Source organism: Hypanus sabinus, chromosome 20 (genome assembly GCF_030144855.1).
Source record: "Hypanus sabinus isolate sHypSab1 chromosome 20, sHypSab1.hap1, whole genome shotgun sequence".
Taxonomy (NCBI): Eukaryota; Metazoa; Chordata; class Chondrichthyes; order Myliobatiformes; family Dasyatidae; genus Hypanus; species Hypanus sabinus.
Genome location: NC_082725.1, coordinates 48565558 through 48588359, shown reverse-complemented (window position 1 = coordinate 48588359; position 22802 = coordinate 48565558). Strand labels below are relative to the sequence as shown.

Below are 22802 nucleotides of genomic sequence, written 5' to 3'. Positions count from 1 at the left end.
CGTACAAACACAAACTTACAGTTCCGTAGATCTTTGGGTACGCAGGTCGGGTGCCGCCCATGCTGTGAAGTGGGTATGGGGGCCAGGTTACCGAGCTTCTCGCGAAGTCTGCCCAGGACTGCAGCGGGTTCTTCCTCTTGCCCCCTCGGGGCTGGTAGGAACTCCCCGGGGACGGCCAGGGGCGCGCCGTATACCAACTCGGCCGACGAGGCGTGCAGGTCGTCCTTGGGCGCTGTGCGGATGCCGAGAAGGACCCAGGGAAGCTCGTCCGCCCAGTTGGCTCCTCGCAGGCGGGCCATGAGGGCCGACTTCAGGTGACGGTGGAAACGCTCCACTAGCCCGTTCGACTGTGGGTGGTAGGCAGTGGTGTGGTGCAGCTGAGTCCCCAAAAGGCTGGCCATAGCTGACCACAGGCTGGAGGTGAACTGGGCGCCTCTGTCGGAGGTAATGTGGGCTGGTACACCAAAGCGGGATATCCAGGTGGCGATCAGGGCTCGGGCGCAAGATTCGGAGGTGGTGTCGGTGAGCGGGACCGCCTCTGGCCATCTTGTGAACCGGTCCACGATAGTCAGGAGGTAACGCGCTCCGCGCGACACTGGCAGGGGGCCCACGATATCCACATGAATGTGGTCGAAACGCCGGTGGGCGGGATGGAACTGCTGCGGTGGGGCTTTGGTGTGCCGCTGAACCTTGGCCGTCTGGCAGTGCATGCACGTCCTGGCCCATTCACTGACCTGTTTGCGGAGTCCGTGCCAAACGAACCTGCTGGAAACCATCCGGACAGTTGTCCGGATGGAGGGATGCGCCAAGTTATGAATGGAGTCGAAAACACGTCGCCGCCAGGCTGCGGGGACGACCGGACGGGGCTGGTTGGTGGCGACGTCACAGAGTAGGGTCCTCTCACCTGGGCCCACGGGGAGGTCCTGGAGCTGCAAACCAGAGACTGCAGTCCTGTAACTCGGAATCTCCTCATCTACCTGCTGTGCCTCTGCCAGTGCCTCAAAGTCTACCCCTTGGGAAAGGGCATGAACGGTAGGGCGAGAGAGCGCATCCGCCACGACATTGTCCTTACCCGAGACGTGCCGGACATCCGTTGTGTATTCAGAGATGTAGGACAGGTGGCGTTGCTGGCGGGATGACCAGGGGTCGGATGCTTTCGTAAACGCAATGGTAAGCGGTTTGTGGTCCGTGAACGCGGTGAAGGGCCGACCTTCTAGGAAGTACCTGAAATGCCGGATTGCCAGGTAGAGCGCCAACAGTTCCCGGTCAAAAGCACTGTACTTGAGCTCGGGTGGCCGCAGGTGTTTGCTGAAAAACGCCAGGGGTTGCCAGCGACCTGCGATGAGCTGCTCCAGCACCCCACCGACTGCCGTGTTTGATGCGTCCACTGTGAGGGCGGTAGGGGTGTCCATTCTGGGATGTACTAGCATTGCGGCGTCAGCCAAAGCTTCCTTCGTTTGAACGAAAGCGGCGGCGGACTCCTCGTCCCAGGTAATGTCCTTGCTCGGACCCGACATCAGGGCGAACAGGGGGCGCATGATCCGGGCAGCTGAAGGGAGGAAGCGGCGGTAGAAATTGACCATACCTACGAATTCCTGAAGGCCTTTGACCGTGGTGGGTCGGGGGAAGTGGCGGACCGCATCTACCTTAGCGGGCAGAGGGGTTGCCCCGTCTTTAGTAATCCTGTGGCCCAGGAAGTCAATGGTATCAAGTCCGAACTGGCATTTGGCAGGGTTGATTGTAAGACCGTACTCACTCAGTCGGGCGCAGAGTTGACGGAGGTGGGACAGATGCTCCTGACGACTGCCGCTGGCTATGAGGATGTCATCCAAATAGATGAACGCGAAGTCCAGGTCCCGTCCCACCGCGTCCATTAACCGCTGGAACGTCTGTGCGGCATTCTTCAGGCCGAACGGCATGCGGAGGAACTCGAAGAGGCCAAACGGGGTGATGAGAGCCGTCTTGGGGACGTCGTCAGGATGCATCGGGATTTGATGGTACCCTCGGACAAGGTCGACCTTGGAGAAGATCCGGGCGCCGTGCAGGTTTGCCGCAAAGTCCTGAATGTGCGGCACAGGGTAGCGGTCCGGTGTGGTAGCCTCGTTCAGCCTGCGGTAGTCGCCGCACGGTCTCCAGCCCCCCGTCGCTTTGGGCACCATGTGCAGGGGGGAAGCCCAGGGGCTGTCGGACCGCCGGATGATCCCCAATTCCTCCATTCTCTGGAACTCCTCCTTCGCCAGTCGGAGCTTGTCCGGGGGAAGCCGCCGAGCACGGGCATGGAGGGGTGGTCCCTGTGTCGGGATGTGGTGCTGTACGCCGTGCCTGGGCATGGCTGCTGTGAACTGCGGTGCCAGAACCGATGGGAACTCCGCCAGGACCCTGGTGAAGTCGTTGTCGGACAGCGTGATGGAGCCGAGGTGAGGGGCTGGCAACTGGGCCGCGCCCAGGGAGAACGTCTGAAAGGTCTGGGCGTGTACCAGTCTCTTCCTGGGCAGGTCAACCAGCAGGCTGTGAGCTCGCAAAAAATCCGCACCCAGAAGCGGTTGGGCTACGGCGGCCAGTGTGAAGTCCCACGTGAACTGGCTGGGGCCGAACTGTAGCTGCACCTGACGGGTGCCATAGGTCCTTACTGTGCTGCCATTCACGGCCCTCAGGGGGGGACCCGGTGCCCTGCTGCGAGTGTCGTAACTTGTCGGAGGTAAAACGCTGACCTCAGCCCCAGTATCGACCAAAAAGCGGCGTCCCGACCTGCTATCCCACACATACAGGAGGCTATCCCGATGGCCAGCCGCCGTAGCCATCAGCGGCGGCTGGCCCTGGCGTTTCCCGGGAACTTGCAGGGCGGGCGGCAACGGCGGGCTTCTGCGCCCCACCGCTGGTGGTAGAAGCACCAGTGGTCATTGGGCCGGGGGTTGGCGGGCTCTGCGGCCGGGCCTGGACTGGTTTGCTGCCGGGAGCGTGGCTGGGTGATCTGTGCGATGGACGCCCCGCTCACCTTTTTGGCGTTCCACAGCAAGTCCGCCCGGGCTGCCACCTTCCGGGGGTCACTGAAATCCGCGTCGGACAGCAGCAGGCGTATGTCCTCGGGCAGCTGCTCCAGGAATGCCTGCTCAAACATGAGGCCTGTGTGTCCCTCGGCCAGAGACAACATCTCATTCATTAAAGCCGATGGAGGTCTGTCGCCCAAGCCATCCAGGTGCAGTAAACGGGCAGCCCGCTCGCGCCGTGAGAGTCCGAAAGTCCTGAGGAGCAGGGCTTTGAATTCCGTGTACTTGCCGTCTGCCGGGGGCGACTGTACGAACTCCGCGACCTGGGCAGCTGTGTCCTGGTCGAGGGAGCCCACCACGTAGTAGTAGCGGGTGTCTTCTGAGGTGATCCGGCGAACGTGGAATTGGGCTTCGGCTTGCTGGAACCATAGGTCCGGGCGCTGTGTCCAGAAACCCGGCAGTGTCAACGAAACCGCATGAACAGAGGCGGCGTCGGTCATTTCTGGTCCAAAAATCGTTTGGACCGTCGGGGTCACCAATTGTAGCGGTGTGCTACAAACAGCGCTAAAATTACGACACGGAGTCGGTAACTGCAGTCGAAGGAAAAACTTTATTCGAAAACTTCAGCCTCACTTTTAAGCCTCTGTCAACCGGCCCCCCATGGCGAAGAGGCTCCAAAGCTCTGTGCTCGCAAACCCCCGTAGGCTATCTAATTGTGAGTCGGTTCGCATACGCTAGGAAATGAGCCGCCACACTACCATGCTTATCCTCCTGATACAAAATGATTGTTAAATCGGTTGCAGCGTTGAAACATGCCACTGTTATTCACCTTAGTGGTCACTACAATCACACCTTGTTGATTTTGTGAGAGGGCTACTTCCTCTCACCAGCAGGGAAGGTACTTGCTCTGCAGATATTACATCGAGTGGTACATTACTGAAGCAAACAATCTAGTGACAGGTATGCAGTTTGCCATGCAGCCATCCAGAATATATTAAATTTCTTGCATGCACTGAAACAGTGGAGCTGAAATTGATCCTCACCACCTATCATTATATCTACTCTGCCCAGTTCTTGCACTGGTTGGTGAGCTACCTGACCTCGCCAGTTACCTGCTCGTGATCCACATGATTTGCACCATAAGAGTAATGCACCAGGGTGGGTGGAGCTGATCAGCATGGATTAATGCAACACTTTGGAGCATATGAACTCTGCAGTGACAGAAGATTAGCTTGAACCGCGTAATGGTTTTAAAATTCTTCTTCCAGGCACAATGGATGTATATAACCGTTCCTGCCTGTTCATTTTAAATAGTTGATTTTATTTTCTAATGCTTGTATATGGGATTAACAGGCATTCGTTTTAAATGAAAGCACTATTTTTAAAAAAAATCATTAAATGAAAAGTAACCAAAGCATTAATAAACAGACAGGCAGTGAAATATAGTTACATTAAACATATTTCGACCAACTAAATTAAATCAACCAAAACACCTACTGGGTGTTCTGCTGGCTGCCATTTCTTTCCATTAATTTCTTTGGAACAGTTGTACTTAACAGCAACTTAATGTGGCACGTGTACAGAAGGCAGATCTCCCAAGTTTATGATCTGGGAAGTTTGAGCTGTCCTGGTGGATTCTGCAGAGAAAACACTGGGACAACACAGTTGTACCCAAACCTAAAATGCTAGAGGAACTCAGTAGGCCAGGCAACATCTGTGGAAAGGAATAAACAATCCTGATGAAGGGTCTCGGTGCAAAAAATCCACTGTTTATTCCTTTCCATAGATGCTGTCTGACCTGCTGAGTTCCTCCAGCATTTTATGTGTGTTGCCTTGGATTTCCAGCATCTACAGTTTTTCTCGTGTTTGTGTACCCAGACCTTGTGGTCTGCTGAGATACACAATTAAAATAGCTGATCTAGTCCTAACCTGCTATTGCTAATTCAGTCCCAACTGATTTTTCTTTTTTATCTTTCTGACCTACAGAGAGGCATTTTCAGAATTTTACATAGGAACATCTTCCCCTCTGACATCCGATTCCTAAATGGACATTGAAGCTTTGAACATTACCGCACTTTTTTTAATATGCAGTATTTCTGTTTTTGCATATTTTTTGAAAATCTTTTCAATATATGTAATTGATTTACTTGTTTATTTATTATTAAATTTTTTTTTTCTCTCTCTACTAGATTATGTGTTTCATTGAACTGCTGCTGCTAAGTTAACGAATTTCACGTCACATGCCAGTGATAATAAACCTGATTCTGAGTTGGATTTGATGTCCATATTTGTAAAAAGGCATGATGTTCTGACCCTTCAAACTTCTCCCAAGGCCAATCTTACCCTTCCCTCCCAATTAGCCCTCCATTTTCCTTTCATCCATGTGCCTATTTAAGAGTCTCTGAAATCTCCCTAATGTTACTGCCTCCATCACTGTCCCAGGCAGTGTGTTGAAAAAACCTATCTCTGACATCCCCACTAAACTTTCCTCCAATCGCTTTTAGATTATATCTACATGCACCACCTCACCCCCACCACCCAAGGGCAAGCAGCGGTCATGGGTCGGGCTTTGATGTTTTGTTTAGGTTTTGTAGGGATGGTTTTAGGGGCAGAGAGGGGAGTTAGCGGTCAGGTTAGGGTTTAGGGACAAGGATGTGGGGGAAATCAAAGGACAGAGTAAGATTCTGCTTCACATTCGAAGGGCAAAAACTGGCACACCAATGAAAATGTTTGGAATCCGTCATCAGCAAGTCTGGAACTCGAGGCCTGGAGTTCGGATCCTTATTGAGGGACCTTATTCACCGTCAACATTGACTCCTGAGTTGGCACCGAAGAGCAAAGCCCAAAGCTCAATCAGAAGTTCAGATCAAAGCCCAAAAGTCAATCAGAAGACAAGATCAAAGCCCAAAAGTCAATCAGAAGTCAAGATCAAAGCCCAAAGCTCAATCAGAAGTCAAGATCAAAGCCCAAAGGTCAATCAGAAGTCAAGATCAAAGCCCAAAAGTCAATCAGAAGTCAAGATCAAAGCCCAAAGGTCAATCAGAAGTCAAGATCAAAGCCCAAAAGTCAATCAGAAGTCAAGATCAAAGCCCAAAGCTCAATCAGAAGTCAAGATCAAAGCTCAAAGGTCAATCAGAAATCAAGATCAAAGCCCAGAAGTTAATCAGAAGTCCAGATCAAAGCCCAAAGCTCAGTTGAAAGTCCAGAAGTTGAAGCTTGGTGACTAGACCCCGCAAGGCTGTGAATCTCTACAAGTTCACTGGGCAATTCGAAGGCCCAGTCTGCATTAATCTGCTGGAAGTCAGAGGCTGAAGATGGCTAGTTTATGTGCACAAGTGGGTAGATGCGTAGGAGGGAGAAGCAGTGCTTGTTTTGCTGTTGTTGCTTTTCTGCTCGGTATGTTCTGTTGTGTTGTGTTCCGTGTTATCCTGTTGAGCAGGATGGGCATTCTCTGTTGGCGCCAGTGTGGTGACACTGGCAGGCAACGTCCAGCAGATCCTTGGTTGTTAACACAAATGATGCATTTCACTGTATGTTTCAATGTACATGTGATAAGTAAATCTGAATCTGATCCAAAAGATGTCTATGGCTGCATATAGATTCTTTGATCCTATCTAAAAGACACATTCAATCCCTGTAGAGTGTCACATCCTGCTGCCAACTTACAAATCAGCCCAAGTATGTGGCTATGTATTGGGCTAATGCAGCTGCCTCCCACCACCCTGCCTAAAGCTAGCACAAACACTCTTTCCCCATTGAGCAGTAATCCATCACTCCTGCACATTTGTTCTATGATTTTATTTCTTATTTGTTTGATTTTTGGTTTGTGACCTACTTTACACATTTTTTGATCTGAATGATTGCACGTGAAATATTAAATTTTACAGGTAGAAGGTCCAGTTTTTCAAGTCATCCTAATTTCTTGCATTGCGTAAACTGAACTAGTTATGAGGCCTGAAATTAAACTAACACGGGACAGTCATTTCACTAAGGACTGCTGCTCCTTTACCTCTAAAAGTTCTTCCCACTGACTTGATGCCAACCTTTCCAACGTGCCTTACACCCTGTAAGCCCAGGTAAAATTCAAACAAAAGTAAGATGGTGTTCCTCTCTCTCACTTTGAAATGTTCATACTAACTTTTCATTAAGTGTTTTTCTATATTAATTTTGCAAAGCTTAAGTACAGTAGTTGTCCATCGTCTTTCAAAAAGGTAACGTCAAAAGTGTTTGTGAAGGATTAACTATTCAAAGTGTTGACAAAATGAGGAATAAGAAAATGATCATTTGAAAAAAGCATACTTCAAATAATGTGGGTTTAACTTTAATGGTATCTGGAGGACACTCCCTTTCAAAGAATAAAGACGGTCTTTCAGGTAGCTGTTCCAAACTTCTGTCTTAAATTAGTTCAATTGATTTTATAATGTATAATAGTTCTGATGAAAGAGGACTATATAAATGTTTGGTTTACTTTAACTTTATAACCTTGCTTCTGCAAAATATAAGCGACAGTTATATACAGTAAACGCACATAACAGATTGAACACCTTAGCAGTTTGCAGGAAAGGCATTTTAATATTTAATCTTCATCTTTTCACTCAGGGTGCCAGGAATTACAATTGCCACGGACATTATCTGTGGCTTTCCTGGAGAGACAGAAGCAGATTTCAAAGAAACGCTGAAACTGGTACAGGAGTACAAATTTCCGAGCCTATTCATCAATCAGTTTTACCCACGTCCTGGAACTCCGGCAGCCAAGATGGAACAAGTACATGCTCAAGTGGTGAGTTCTTTATTCAGACGATGTTTTGGTTTGTTTTTAAGGACTATAATTCGATAAGCCATTGACACAACATGGTTTTAATGAACTAAGATCATGGTTGATTACCATTTCCATTAGTTTGGTGTAAGGAAACAAATAAACACAAAATTTAAATCCCCAATAAAAAAATCAGGTTTTGATAGTCTGTACAGAAGTAGACTATTTATAGCCAAATTCAAACCTTACAGAATTTTTCACTATTTCAGATTCTTCTATAGAATGTTTCAGTAGCATTCTTAATTACTTACATCTTGACTAGCCTTGTGCTTTGCTATGGTAAATTCCTGCTCTAGCTGAGCTTATTCAACCATCAAGGCTGATGAGTTAAATGATGAGATGCAAAATGATGAACCAACACTTGTATTTCATAAAATCAAGATTCTTTTTGCAAATCATAATTTAAATACAAACCACTCCAGCACAGCAGACCGCCACAAACTCATTTCTGCATTCTTCACACAATAATCCCTCTGTTCAAAGTTTCTACTGGGAACCATATAAAAAAGTGCAATCACAAGAATGTTGTGCATAGTTTCAACCCCTCCCCCAAGTAGTCAGCAAGCTATAAATAGTTCAACTTCTGTGTGCAGTAACAACATCATGTATTGCAAAAGTTTATTCTATTTGTTGTCCACCCAGATTTTTTTGAACTGTATCAAAAAAAATACTGGTGCCAGCTGTTATCTCACTGTATAACTTGATAAATTTGTTACATTAACAGTTATTACTTTGCATATAGCACTCAACATTATAAATTCAAAAACTGAATTATGACTTTACCAATCCTTATTTAGACCACTGCATGTGTGTGTATGTCACAGTACTGTGAACAAGGTGCCTTTAAAGACTGATAAATTAGAACAAGCAAGTCCTTAAATAACTCTCGCCTGCAGAAACATATTATGCCTTGCAGCTTAGCCCTTTTAAAGTTCAGATCAAGAATTTTAGATGTTTTGCTGTGTTTTTGTAATTGGAGATCCAAAAAATAGTGATTCCTTCATGACTCGTATCTATAATAAGTAAATGTTTTGCAGATGTAAAGGGGGGGGGGGGGGGTGTGAGCGAATGAAAGACCAGTTTGTGGGAATATGCATTCCATAAGTTTCAATGTGGATGAAGGCGATGACCTATTATCCAAAAACATTTTCTTTGCTATTTATATTCCAGATGTTCCCTCTAATAACCTAATCCAGCCACCCTAAGGGATCTGTAACAGATTTTTTTCCAGATAAAATGACATTTTAATAATGTGAAATAAATGTTCTGATATGGAGAAAGTTGTGGTGGCAGTAAAAAATATATATGGCATCAGGAGCATTGCCAATATAAATGTTTATATTAGCAATGATGAAGAGAGGTAGTTTTTTTTTATTTCGGAGATATTGTAACATCCCTCCCACAAAAAGATGAAAAGCAAATGAAAATAAGAGGCAAAATGTTGATTTGAGAAAACAGTTAAATGATGGACAGCTTTATTGATGTTTCTCCTTCAGTTGATCTCTTGAAGAGAATTGAGTGTGTAAGAGTGATGCTGAAAGAAAAATAAGATAGTGGTTAGTAATGAGTCCACAAGGATGACAGTTGTCTTGGTAGTGAATTCCTATGATTCACTATTCTCAAAGTAGAAAATCACTTCTCATCTGATTCTTGTTTTGAGAGTGTGACCCCAGTGGGTATCTCTGTATCTGTCCTGTCAACCCCCTCAAGAATTTAAGCCTAGCCTGTCTAATGGCTCCTTATAGTACAGGCAGACCCCGAATTACGAACGTCTGACTTACGGACAACTCGTACTTACGAACCGAGGAAGGAGAGCGCCATACACCATTTTAAGTCGGATCGCGACGCCATCCGCCATTTTAAGACTTTGCCGTTGTCACTGTGTTGAGTGTTTAACTTAGTATTTGGCTTAACTTTTTCTTAGTAAAATTCACCCTGACCCCCCTCCATTCCAGTTGGCTGGTGGTGCAGTCAGATCAGCACTGGGCTAGAGAAGGGAGGTTCCTGAGTTCGATTTAGTGACAGACCGCTCCCGTGCCGAGTTGATGTCGATCCAGTGACTCCCATACCATCCGCACTGTGTTGATGTCCAGCTCGCAACTTGACCTGGTAAAAAAAAACACTGCCACCTCCAGTTTAAATTCCCACACGGAATATTGTGGAGGATCAAATACCCAAACCCAGCACAGCCCCCACTCGTCCCATTTAACCTGTCTCAGTGCGATGCAGTTTAGCACCCAGGGAATTCAGTGCTGTGGTCCTTAGGACTCAGCAGACTTCGGGAGCCGGCACAGGTCGGGACCCGCCGCCCACAGTGTTTCTGATCCATGGATGGGAAGCGATCGCGATTGAAAATAAAGTGGAAATAATAAAGCATTTGGAAAGTGGTGCAATGCCATTGGTCATTGGAAAAGTGTTAGGCTACAGTCGGTGAACGATCAGAACAATTTTAAAGGATAAAGTGAGAATAATGAAGCATGTGAAAGGCCCTGCCCCAATGAAAGCTGCAATTATTACTAAGCAACGCAGTGGTTTAATTATTGGAATACATACGTTTCTTAAGTGTCTTATATGCATAGAAAGGTAAAATATGTACTATATACTAAGACAAACGTTTGACTAACTGACACTAAATAATACCGGACGTAATTGTCCGATTTACGTACAAATCCAACTTAAAGAGACTCGAACAGAACTCATACGTAACCCAGGGACTGCCTGTATGTCAAATCTGCTAGCTGAGGAATTATTTGAGTAAACTTGGGTGCATTCCCTGTATCACAAACATGTGATAGGAAAAACAGTCCCATGCAGGTAGTCGTACCACGGCCCCATAGAATACCAGTAAAACTTGCTCTTTTAACTAGGATTATACCTGCAAACAAAGGCCAAATTAACTACCTTCCTAGTTCAATACTGTACTTTCATGTTAATATTTCATACTTTGAATGCCCAAGTCATTTTGACCACCAACATCTTAAAATGGCAATATATTGAAAAGATTACTCCATCTTTCTACTTTTACTACCAACCAGGAATTCTTTTCAACTTTACATAAATGATATAAAGATAAATCTATTTCATATATTACTCATCTGTCTTGCTTTCAAAACATGCTGGTGCTTTCTTCAAATGACCTCACAAGGTAGAGTTGTGTCCTGTCAGATACTGACGTGTTGATGATGAATGGCAAAAAAACTTCCAATTTTTCATGTACCAAAGTACTAATTATGTCAGGCAATTTGTCTTTTGTTCTTTGTAAGTGGATTCAAGTTACAGAATGAAATTCACAAAGCTTTTTAATTTCAGCAACAGAAATTTATGAAAACCGTTGCAGGATTAAATACACATTGTGAATCATCTTGTAAAGTGCGAGAAAATGTCACAAAACAGAATGTGTCCAAGTGTCCTGCTCAAGGTTCACTTTGTGCTCCTGCTTTGCTGGTAATTTTATTGCCTACTGTAAATTGTCCTCGATGTTGGTGAGTGGAAAAAGAATTAGTGGGAGGTGATGACATGCAAGAGAGAGTACATTTTAGAAGGAAGGAAGTAGCAATGGGAATGCTCTGAGAACTGACAGAGACTCTGAGGCAAATGGAGGAAAATATCAAAGCAGGGATAAAGCAGAATTTGGATCAAAAGGGCTTGGCTTACAACCGTGATTTTTTCACTCATGGAAAAATGAGCATTTTTATAATTGTATATGAATTAACAGATTTCTGCAAAGACATAAGCTGGAAAATTATAGGCTGGTGAGCTTAATACCAACAGTGAGTAAGTTGTGGAAGGTATTCAAAGGGGGACCGGACATACAGTATAAGTATTTGGAGAGACGGATTGATTAGTGGTAGTCAACATGGCTTTGTGCATGATAGATCGTGGTTAACCAATCTCTAGGAGGTTTTTAAGTAAGTTACTAGAAAAGTTGATGAAGGCAAGGCAGTGGATGTTGCCTATGTGGACTTTACCAAGGCCCTTGACAAGGTGCCAGATGGGAGGATGGTCAAGCATTAGTTTCACAGGAGATGCCAGAGTGTGCCACAGTTGGCTCTCCTTATCCACGGGGGATTGGTTCCAGGACCCCCCGTGGATATCAAAAACTGCGGTTGCTCGAGTCTCTTATTTAATCTGTCTCAGGACCTGGACCTGGCGGACCTGGTGGACTTTAGGACCTGGCGGAGCTCTGAATCCACAGTGTTTCTGTTCCATTGACTGAAAACGATCATGATTAAAAATAAAGTGGAAATAATAAAGCGATCGGAAAGAAGTGAAACGCTATTGGTCATCGGAAAAGCGTTAAGGCTGATTTATGCGTATGGGCTACGGTGCAACCAATGATCGGAACAATTTTAAAGAATAAAGTAAGAATAATGGAGGTGTGAATGGCCCTGCCCAAATGAAAGCTACATTTATTACTAAACAACACAGTGATTTAATCATTGAAATACATACATTTCTTAAGTGTTTTATATGCATAGAAAGGTAAAATATATACTATATACGAAGAAAAACGTTTGACTAACTGATGCTAAATAATACCCGTACCTATTCTGACTTAGTTAGTAAGAGAACTTCTGTTTTTTTTTCATCCCGATCCGCAATAACCTATGCACATCCCCCTGTATACTTTAAATCATCTCTAGATTACTTATAATACATAATACAATGTAAATGCTATGTAAATAGTTGTTATACTGTGTTGTTTGGGGAATAATGACAAGAAGAAAAGTCTGTACATGCTCAAACAACAAGTGCTGTGGAGAGAGCTTCTGGGTTTTCCCGATCCGCGGTTGGTTGAATCCACGCATGCAGAACCCGCAGATAAGGATGGCCGACTGTATATATATTTTTTTAAAGTTACGATAAATAAGTAGCGTTACTCTGGGGCCAAGGTGCTAAATACAGTACCAACAGTCACACAGCATAAAACTCACATAGCACCTACAAGATGGCAAGCATATAAAGATAGTAGTAAGATACAGGCATGCATAATAAAAAAAAATAATCCAGACAGAAGGCATGAATGCCACAGAAATCTGCAGTCGATCACAAAACAGCTCGTGTTCTGCTGGATGATTACTCGGGTGGGGGGGTGGGGGAAGCACCAATTCCAGTACCCCACACTGTCTCCAGTGGCTTGAGGTCTTGTCCTTGCTATGACCAAGTCCGCACAGCTCCCCCACCCCCCCCGTTCCCCGCCAGTAAGTCAGTGAATCAGACTTGCAGTGATCCCATCAGCAATGTCCAAAAGGGTCTTGCAATCACAGTAAAAGTGACTAAAACAGTCACTCGCAAATAGATTGTACTCTTCCTCCGATGCAGGCAGCAGCATGATGCACAGATCCGTAATTTTCAGGAGTGGAACCTGGACCAGCTGGAAAAATGGACTGCAAAAAGACAGAATGGAACTTAATGCAGACAAGTGTGAGGTGTTGCAGTTTGGGAGAACAAACCAGACTTACACAGCAGGGCACTGAGAAGTGTGGTAGAACAGAGAGATCTGGGAGAAAAAGTCCATAATTCCTTGAAAGTGGAGTCACAGGTAAATAGGGTTGTAAAGAGAGCTTTTGGCACATTGGCCTTCATATATCAAAGTATTGAGGACAGGAGTTGGGATGTTATGTTGAAGTTGTACAAAACATTGGTGGGCCTCATTTGGAGAATGTGTGCAGTTCTGGCCAGCTACCTACAGGAAAGATGTCAATAGGATTGAAAAAGTGCTTTGAAAATTTGCAAGGATCTTGCTGAGACGAGAGCCTGAGTTATAGGGAAAGGCTGAATAGTTATTAGACTTTATTTCCTAGATCACAGGAGAATGAGGGGAGATTTGATAGAGATATACAAAATTATGAGGAGATTAAATAAAGTAAACGCAAGCTGCCATTTTCCATTGTGGTTGGCGACTACAACTGGAGGTCGTGGGTTAATGATGAAAAGTGAAATGTTTTAGGGGAACATGAGGGTGAGCTTTTTAACTCAGAGGATGGTGAGAGTGTGGAACAAGCTGCCAGCAGAAGTGGTGGATGTGGATTCAATTTCAACACTTAAAAGAAATTTGCATAGGTACATGAGTGGGAGAGGTATGGAGGGATATGGTCCAGGTGCAGATTTTTGGATGAGGCAGATTAATAGTTCAGCATAGACTAGATGGGCCAAAGGGCCTGCTTCTGTGTAGTAGACCCTGTATAAATCCAGAATCAGGGCCATCACCACCACCACCACCGTCACTCAACCTCAAGCAATCCTGTGATTTACCACATCTGGTCAACGTTCCAGCCAGCCTTGTGCAGGTTGCACTTACTGTTGTGTTCAGCATTCAGTTTTCTCGTTAAACTTTTTTATGTTGATTAACATATTAAAAAGGATGCATTTATTTGTGTTGCTTTAGCATTGCAAGTTAACAGCAATCAGTTGACAGCCCAGAAAGAAGCTTTATCTTCTGTATTTGCTGCAGGAATGCCTGTTCTTGTCTCCATGGCATTTGTTTTATGTAGTTAGAAGAAATATTTAACAGCAGTTTTAAATTAATATCTCTGCACATCAATCATTTTCAGTCATCATACACGAGGGTAATAGAGCAACTCATCAACCAAAAAACACTTTAATTTCCCCCATGCAATGCATTATTAAAGCAGCTGCTGTTAGGTTTGAGCCAGAGCTGTTTCTGAGTCGGAGAGACGATTTAAAATTAGGATATTAATCTCCCCTCCCTAAGTGAACACCTATTGTTAGTATAATCAAGGCTGGGCACTTAGTGTGTGGGAAATTATGATTAAATAAACCCACATCCTACCACTCCTTGCACATTATATCAGAACAATGTTCTGTGTCACCTTAAATATTTAGCCTGTTTAAATTATCTGTCACGTAATAAGAATTTAAATTCAAGTCACGCACATGATTACATTTAAGATTCTATACAAATATATTTATGTAATTTGTTTTCAGCTCTTGCAGCAAGATAGCTATTTTCAATAGTTCTGAACTTGACTCCTTAAATCTGTGACAATAGATAAATTGGATAAGAAGTAATGACCATTGAAGGCAATGATGTCATGTAAGAGAATGACATTACCAGTACCGTTCCTCATCTGTATGTATGTTTTATGCCTTAATACTTCAGTGCTAAGTATATTAAAAAATACTTCTTTGGAGATGATCAAGCTTAATTTTCAGAAGAAAATAAAATATTGCAAACTATTTGGTTTAGTTTAGTGCATGCAGGCTTTTCTCTATATTAAAAAGTGTATAAATTGAAAGTAATAGTTGCAATCACATGATTACTGATACCTTCAACTGGTTATAACCTAACCTAAAAAAAAACCTCCTTTGTGGGCTGCAAAATGATAAGTTGCTGAACTTTGCATAACAACTTTAAAAACAAAATAAATTCTGATTTTTCATAATTTCAGACAGTGTCTTAAATTATCTGATTTCTCAGTCCATTCCATAGATATGCAATGTTACCTGGCACTTAAAACTTGACAGTAGGAATATAGAAATGGATAATTTTAATATAATGCTGATCTACCCTATCCTCACCTTTCAGATTGTTAACTGGTAGTAATCCTACTTGCAGAGACAGAGTCTTTAAAAACTTCATTGCATTGTCTAAAGCATGGAGTTTGGTTAGATGCCAGTTAATATTTGTTTTCAGTGAGTCATTGGCCGCCTGAAAGCGATTCACAAACCATATGGTAAATATCTGTTCAAAAGAGAGCAATTTGACCTCCTGAGAGTTGGGGATATGTTTGGTCATTAATATTAAGTGGGGAAGTTGCTGTTTTTTAGTTATCAAATCTCTAGGACCTTGTTTGATTTCCTTCAGGAGTTGGAATAGCATTTCCTGCAATCTTTTTTCCCAATTTAATCAGTTTTTCTTTGTCCTTCTTATAGCTTACTTGACTCGGAATGCCCCCTCTAATCTCAATACCAGACAAAAAATAAATGTGAGAAAGGGTATACAGGATAGTCAGGGAATGGGATGAGGTAGGTAAACCTTTGGTAGCCAGAGCAGACTCTCATTCCTGTGGTGTAAAATACTCTGATTCATTGTTGAGATGAGTCACCTTCAAAATGACATACAATGGGGAGAAAAATGTCAACTATTTTCTGCAAGAATGACCCTCTTTAGTTCAAGGGTCAAAATAAATATATTATCGGAGCATAGAAGCGTAGTAACATAGAAACATAGAAAACCTACAGCATAGTACAGGCCCTTCGGCCCACAAAGCTGTGCTGAACCTGTCCTAACCTTAGAAATTACATAGGATTACCCATAGCCCTCTATTTTTCTGATCTCCATGTACCTGTCCAGGAGTCTCTTAAAAGACCTGATTGTATCCACCTCCACCACTGTCGCCGACAGCCCATTCCACTCACTCACCACTCTCTGTGTAAAAAAACTTACCTCTGACATCTCCTCTGTACCTGCTTCCAAACACCTTAAACCTGTGCCCTCTTATGCTAGCCATTTCAGTCCTGGGAAAGAGCCTCTGATTATCCACACGATCAATGCCTCTCATCATATTAAAGAGATGGTATGTATCATCTGCTACCATGAGATGAATTTTCTTGCAGATATTTACAGGGTAGAAAGAAATGCAATAGAATTCACGAAAAATTATACATAAACAAAGACTGCCAAACAACCAATGAACAAAAGTAGACAAACTCTACCAACATATAAAAAAAGTACTGAGAACATGAGTTGTAAAGAGTCCCTGAAAATGAATCTGTATGCTGTAGAAACAATTCAAAGTATTGGTGATTCAAGTTATATATGCCACTTCAGGACTCTGATAGCTGTGAGGTAATAACTGTTCCTGAACCTGGTGGTGTGGGACCTAAGGATTTTGTTTCTATTACCCAATAGTAGCAGCCAGAAGGGAATATGGCCTGGATGGTGGGGTTCTTTAATGGTGGATGCTGCTTTCTTGTGACGGCGTTTCATGTAAATGTGCTCACTGGTGTGGAGGGTTTACCTGTGCTGGACTGAGCTATATCCACCACCGGGTTATTAGTATTTCCATACCACACCATGATGCAGCCAGTTAGGATACTCTCCACTCTGCATCTATAGAAGTTTCTCAAAGATTTTGGTGGCATGCTGAAACAACACAAACTTATAAGGAAGTTGAGGTACGCAGTACCTTCTTTGTAATGACATTTTCATGTTGGCCCCATGACACATCCTCCAATATGTCAACACCAAGGAATTTAAAGCTACCGATCCTCTCCACCTCTGATCTCCTAGTGAGGACTGGCTTATGGACCTCCAGTTTCTTCCTCCTGCATAATCTTTTTTTTTGGTTTTGCTGACATTAAGTGAGAGGTTGCAATATAGCACCATTCAACCAGATTGTCAGGCTCTCTCCCATATGCCAGTTATATAACCATATAACAATTACAGCACGGAAACAGGCCATCTCGGCCCTTCTAGTCTGTGCTGACACTTACACTCACCTAGTCCCACTGGTCCACACTCGGCCCATAACCTTTCATTCCTTTCCTATCCATATGCCTATCCAATTTTACTTTAAATGACAATACTGAACCTGCCTCTACCACCTCTACTGGAAGCTCATTCCACACAGCTACCACCCTTAAACTTTTGCCCCCTAACTCTCAAATCATGTCCTCTTGTTTGAATCTCCCCTACTCTGAATGGAAAAAGCCTATTCACGTCAACTCGATCCATCCACCTCATTATTTTAAATACCTCTATCAAGTCCCCCCTCAACCGTCTACGCTCCAAAGAATAAAGACCTAACTTGTTCAACCTTTCCCTGTAACTTAGGTGCTGAAACCCAGGTAACATTCTAGTAAATCTTCTCTGTACGCTCTCTATTTTGTTGACATCTTTCCTATAATTCGGTGACCAGAACTGTACACTATACTCCAAATTCAGCCTTACCAATGCCTTGTACAATTTTAACATTACATCCCAACTCCTATACTCAATGCTCTGATTTATAAAGGCCAGCATACCAAAAGCTTTCTTCACCACCCTATCCACATGAGACTCCACCTTCAGGGAACTATGCACTGTTATTCCTAGATCTCTCTGTTCCACTGCATTCCTCAATGCCCTACCATTTACCCTGTATGTTCTATTTGGATTATTCCTGCCAAAATGTAGAACCTCACACTTCTCAGCAATAAACTCCACCTGCCAATATTCAGCCCATTCTTCTAACCGGCATAAATCTCCCTGCAAGCTTTGAAAACCCACCTCATTATCCACAACCCCTCCTACCTTAGTATCATCGGCATACTTACTAATCCAATTTACCACCCCATCATCCAGATCATTTATGTATATTACAAACAACATTGGGCCCAAAACAGATCCCTGAGGCACCCAGCTAGTCACCGGCCTCCATCCCGATAAACAATTATCCACCACTACTCTCTGGCATCTCCCATCTAGCCACTGTTGAATCCATTTTACTACTTCAATATTAATACCTAACGATTGAACCTTCCTAACTAACCTTCCATGCGGAACCTTGTCAAAGACCTTACTGAAGTATATATAGACAACATCCACTGCCTTACCCTCGTCAACTTTCCTCGTAACCTCTTCAAAAAATTCAATAAGATTTGTCAAACATGACCTTCCACGCACAAATCCATGCTGACTATTCCTAATCAGACCATGTCTATCCAGATAATTGTATATACCATCTCTAAGAGTACTTTCCATTAATTTACCCACCACTGACGTCAAACTGACAGGCCTATAATTGCTAGGTTTACTCTTGGAACCCTTTTTAAACAATGGAACCACATCAGCAATATGCCAATCCTCCAGCACCATCCCTGTTTCTAATGACATTTGAAATGTTTCTGTCAGAGCCCCTGGCTATTTCTACACCAACTTCCTTCAAGGTCCTAGGGAATATCCTGCCAGGACCTGGAGATTTATCCACATTTGTATTCCTTAAAAGCGCCAGTACTTCCTCCTCTTTAATTGTCATAGTTTCCATAATGTCCCTACTTGTTTCCCTTACATTACACAATTCAATATCCTTCTCCTCAGTGAATACCAAAGAAAAGAAATTGTACAAAATCTCCCCCATCTCTTTTGGCTCCACACATAGCTGTCCACTCTGATTCTCTAAGGGGCCAATTTTATCCTTCACTATCCATTTGCTATTAATATAACTGTAGAAACCCTTTGGATTTATTTTCACCTTACTTGCCACAGCAACCTCGTATTTTCTTTTAGCTTTTCTAATTTCTTTCTTAAGTTTCTTTTTACATTCTTTATATTCCTTGAGCACCTCATTTACTCCATGCTGCCTATATTTATTGTAGATATCTCTCTTTTTCTGAACCAAGTTTCCAATATCCCTTGAAAACCATGGCGCTCTTAAACTTTTAACCTTTCCTTTCAACATAAAGATTCTGTACCCTCAAAATTTCACCTTTAAATGACCTCCATTTCTCTATTACATCCTTCCCATAAAACAAATTGTTCCAGTTAACTCCTTCTAAATCTTTTCGCATCTCCTCAAAGTTAGCCTTTCTCCAGTCAAAAATCTCAACCCTGGGTCCAGTCCTATCCTTCTCCACAATTATATTGAAACTAATGGTATTGTGATCACCGGACCCGAAGTGCTCCCCCACACATATGTCTGTCACCTGACCTATCTCATTCCCTAGCAGGAGATCCAACACTGCCCCTTCTCTAGTCGGTACCTCTATATATTACTGCAAAAAACTATCCTGCACAGATATCCTCCAAACCATCCAGCCCTTTTACAGAATGGGCTTTCCAGTCTATGTGTGGAAAATTAAAATCTCCCACAATCACAATCTTGTGCTTACTACAAATATCTGCTATCTTCTTAGAAATTTGCACCTCCAATTCTCGCTCCCCTATAAGTGTTACTACACCTTTCCCATTCCTCAATTCCACCCAAATAGTCTCCCTAGATGAGCCCTCTAATCTATCCTGCCAAAGCATCGCTGTAATATTTTCTCGGACAAGCAATGCAACACCACCTCCTCTTGCCTCTCCGTTTCTATCACACCTGAAGCAACGAAATCCAGGAATATTTAGTTGCCAATCACACCCCTCCTGCAACCATGTTTCACTAATAGCTACAACATCATATTTCCAGGTATCAATCCATGCTCTAAGCTCATCCACCTTTCTTACAATGCTCCTAGCATTAAAATAAATGCATTTAAGAAACTCTCCACCTCTTTCTCTCTGTTTATCCCTAATGATGAAATCAACTTTATTATCTTTTTATTCCTTCTCGCCTACATCTTCGGTCTGAGCGCTCCCCTTTCTATCCCCTGCCTATCCTCCTTCATACACTGTCTACTAGCTTTCTCTATTTGTGAACTAACCTCCTCTCCCCTAGTCTCTTCAAATTGATTCCCACCCCCCAACCATTCTAGTTTAAAGTCTCTCCAGTAGCCTTAGCAAATCTCCCCGCTAGGATATTGGTCCCCCTGGGATTCAAGTGTAACCCGTCCTTTTTGTACAGGTCACACCTGCCCCAAAAGAGGTCCCAATGATCCAGAAACTTGAATCCCTGCCCCCTGCTCCAAACCCTCGGGCACACATTTATCCTCCACCTCATTCCATTCCTACTCTCACTGTCGCGTGGCACAGGCAGTAACCCTGAGATTACTTCCTTTGCGGTCCTTCTTCTCAACTGCCTTCCTAACTCCCTATATTCTCTTTTCAGGACCTCTTCCCTTTTCTTGCCTATGTCATAGGTACCTGTATGTACCACGACCTCTGGCTCCTCACCCTCCCACTTCAGGATAGCTTGGACGCGATCAGAAACATCCCAAACCCTGGCACCAGGGAGGCAAACTACATCCGGGTCTCCTGATCATGTCCACAGAATCGCCTGTCTGTCTCCCTAACTATCGAGTCCCTATTACTACTGCCTTCCTCTTCCTTTCCCTACCCTTCTGAGCTACAGGGCCAGACTCTGTGCTGGAGGCATGGCCACTGTTGCTTACCCCAGGTAGGCTGTTTCCCCCCCCCCCCCCCCCAACAGCACCCAAACAGGAGTACTTATTGTTAAAGGGTACAGCCACTGGAGTACTCTCTAGTACCTGACTCTTCCCCTACCCCTCCTAACCATGACACACCTGTCTGTCTCCCATGGCCCTGGTGTGACCACCTGCCTGTAACTCCTCTCTATCAACTCCTTACTCTCTCTGACCAGACGAAGATCATCGAGCTGCAGCTCCAGTTCCCTGACACGGTCCCTTAGGAGCTGCAGCTCGGCACACCTGGCGCAAATGTGGACGTCCAGGAGGCTATTGAGACTCCAGGACCTCCCACATCCGACACTAAGAACAACAAGCTGCCCTCACACTCATAATTCCCCCTTTCCTCAAATAACAGGAAAAACTGAAACCTAAACCTACCTTGCCTCACCCACTTCTGCCTAAGCCCGTTGAGCCCAAGCCCTTAAGCCTTCACTCTGCTCCCAGCTCACTCCACTGCCTGCTGTATAAGGCTGTGTCCTTTTTAAATCTTCCACGCTTTACTGCCTTCCCTCACATGCTTGCGCAGTCCCGCCTCTCTTAACTCCAATGAAAATAAGAAAAATTCCAGATGGCTCTCGCCACACTCCCATTCTGATCCTCTGATTCCCTTCTCCAAATGTTTAGGAGACGAATCGCGAGGCTATATAATGTATACACACTTTGATTATATAATTGAGAAGATGTCAATAGGTTCTGAAAGCATTGTGTGGATATTCAAAATTTATAATTGTAGTAAATTTTTCAGACATTTCATGTTGAGATACCTCAAACTTTATAGAGTTTGCTTTGGAGATATAAGAGACTGCAGATTCTTGAATCTGGAGTGACATGCAGTCTGTTGGAGAAACTCAGCACATTGAAAGGAATTGCAAACATTTCAGGTTAAACACCTGCATCAAGTGTATTTCAACCCAAAACGTAGATAATTCCAAACCCCAAAGATGTCGCTTGACAAAATGGGTTCCATCAGCAGACTGTTTGTTGCTTTGAATTTGGCTTATTGTGTAGAATTATGTATATACTTGTTTGTACATATATTTGAAAATGAATCGGTTTATGATGTGACTCAATTTTAACTGTCATGCCAACCCATTCTATTCCCTCCATCCACTTGAAACTCTTGTAATAGATCTGCTGTGGTTTGTTTCTTTTAAAGGAACATTACCTCTTTAAATGGAATCACTACAGTTCAGAGAGTTGGATTATTAAAATCAAAGTCATATTCCTGTAAATGATTGAGATGTGGGATTTAATTAGTTGTCAGGATGTTCCATTTTTGTAGTTTGGATTTGCTAGTTTAAACAAAATTACTGATACCACTGTAGGCTTTTGTGAATAAAACCTGCAAGAGTCATTTTATGTGCTTCACTAAAGCCCTTTACTTGCATTATGAACAAACCAAAAGTCATTGCGTCAGACACTGTCTCTTTAAGTAAACGCAATAACTCGGTGGCGATGTTCCTGAATTATGTAGAACAGTTTCTATAATGAGCAATATGTGTCATCTAACACCCATTATATGACCCTACACTACGACTTATAGACCTAATGGCTGTCTTTATGGTGGTGAAACTATATCTGAGAGGTGACTGGTATCTTGCATGTTTAAAATTCCAGTCAAAATTAAATCTTCTCCTTGCTTTATAAATTCTTCCACTGACTAACCCTTTTAATTAATTAAAACTGTTACTATTATATATTTCAAAATATATGACTTAAATTTTTCTAAAATTTGATTGCATAATCCTGTTTAACCAGAGTTATGTAATTTTAAATCAGTTCTCCACGAGTGAAGCATAATAACTACAGTTTACAGTTTTCAAGTGGGCAGTTTTGTCATGAGTAATCCTTTGTGATCCCAATTGTAGTTTCCATGTCTGGGGCAACAAAAACATTGTCATTCCCTGGGTAAATGTCCTTTTGAAGCTTTGTAGAGGAAGTTGGACAATGTTGACCTCTGGGCATCCATC

General features: G+C 43.5%; 1 protein-coding gene across 4 annotated transcripts in view; it reads left to right on the top strand.

Moving 5' to 3' along the window:
- Positions 1-22802, top strand: part of cdkal1 (CDK5 regulatory subunit associated protein 1-like 1) — a 509606-nt gene that overhangs the window by 360168 nt on the left and 126636 nt on the right. For all 4 annotated transcript variants that reach the window (XM_059945459.1, XM_059945457.1, XM_059945456.1 and 1 more), the window contains one exon: positions 7587-7767. In XM_059945459.1, the coding sequence (XP_059801442.1) occupies positions 7587-7767 (181 nt within the window). The remainder of the gene's footprint in view (positions 1-7586; positions 7768-22802) is intronic.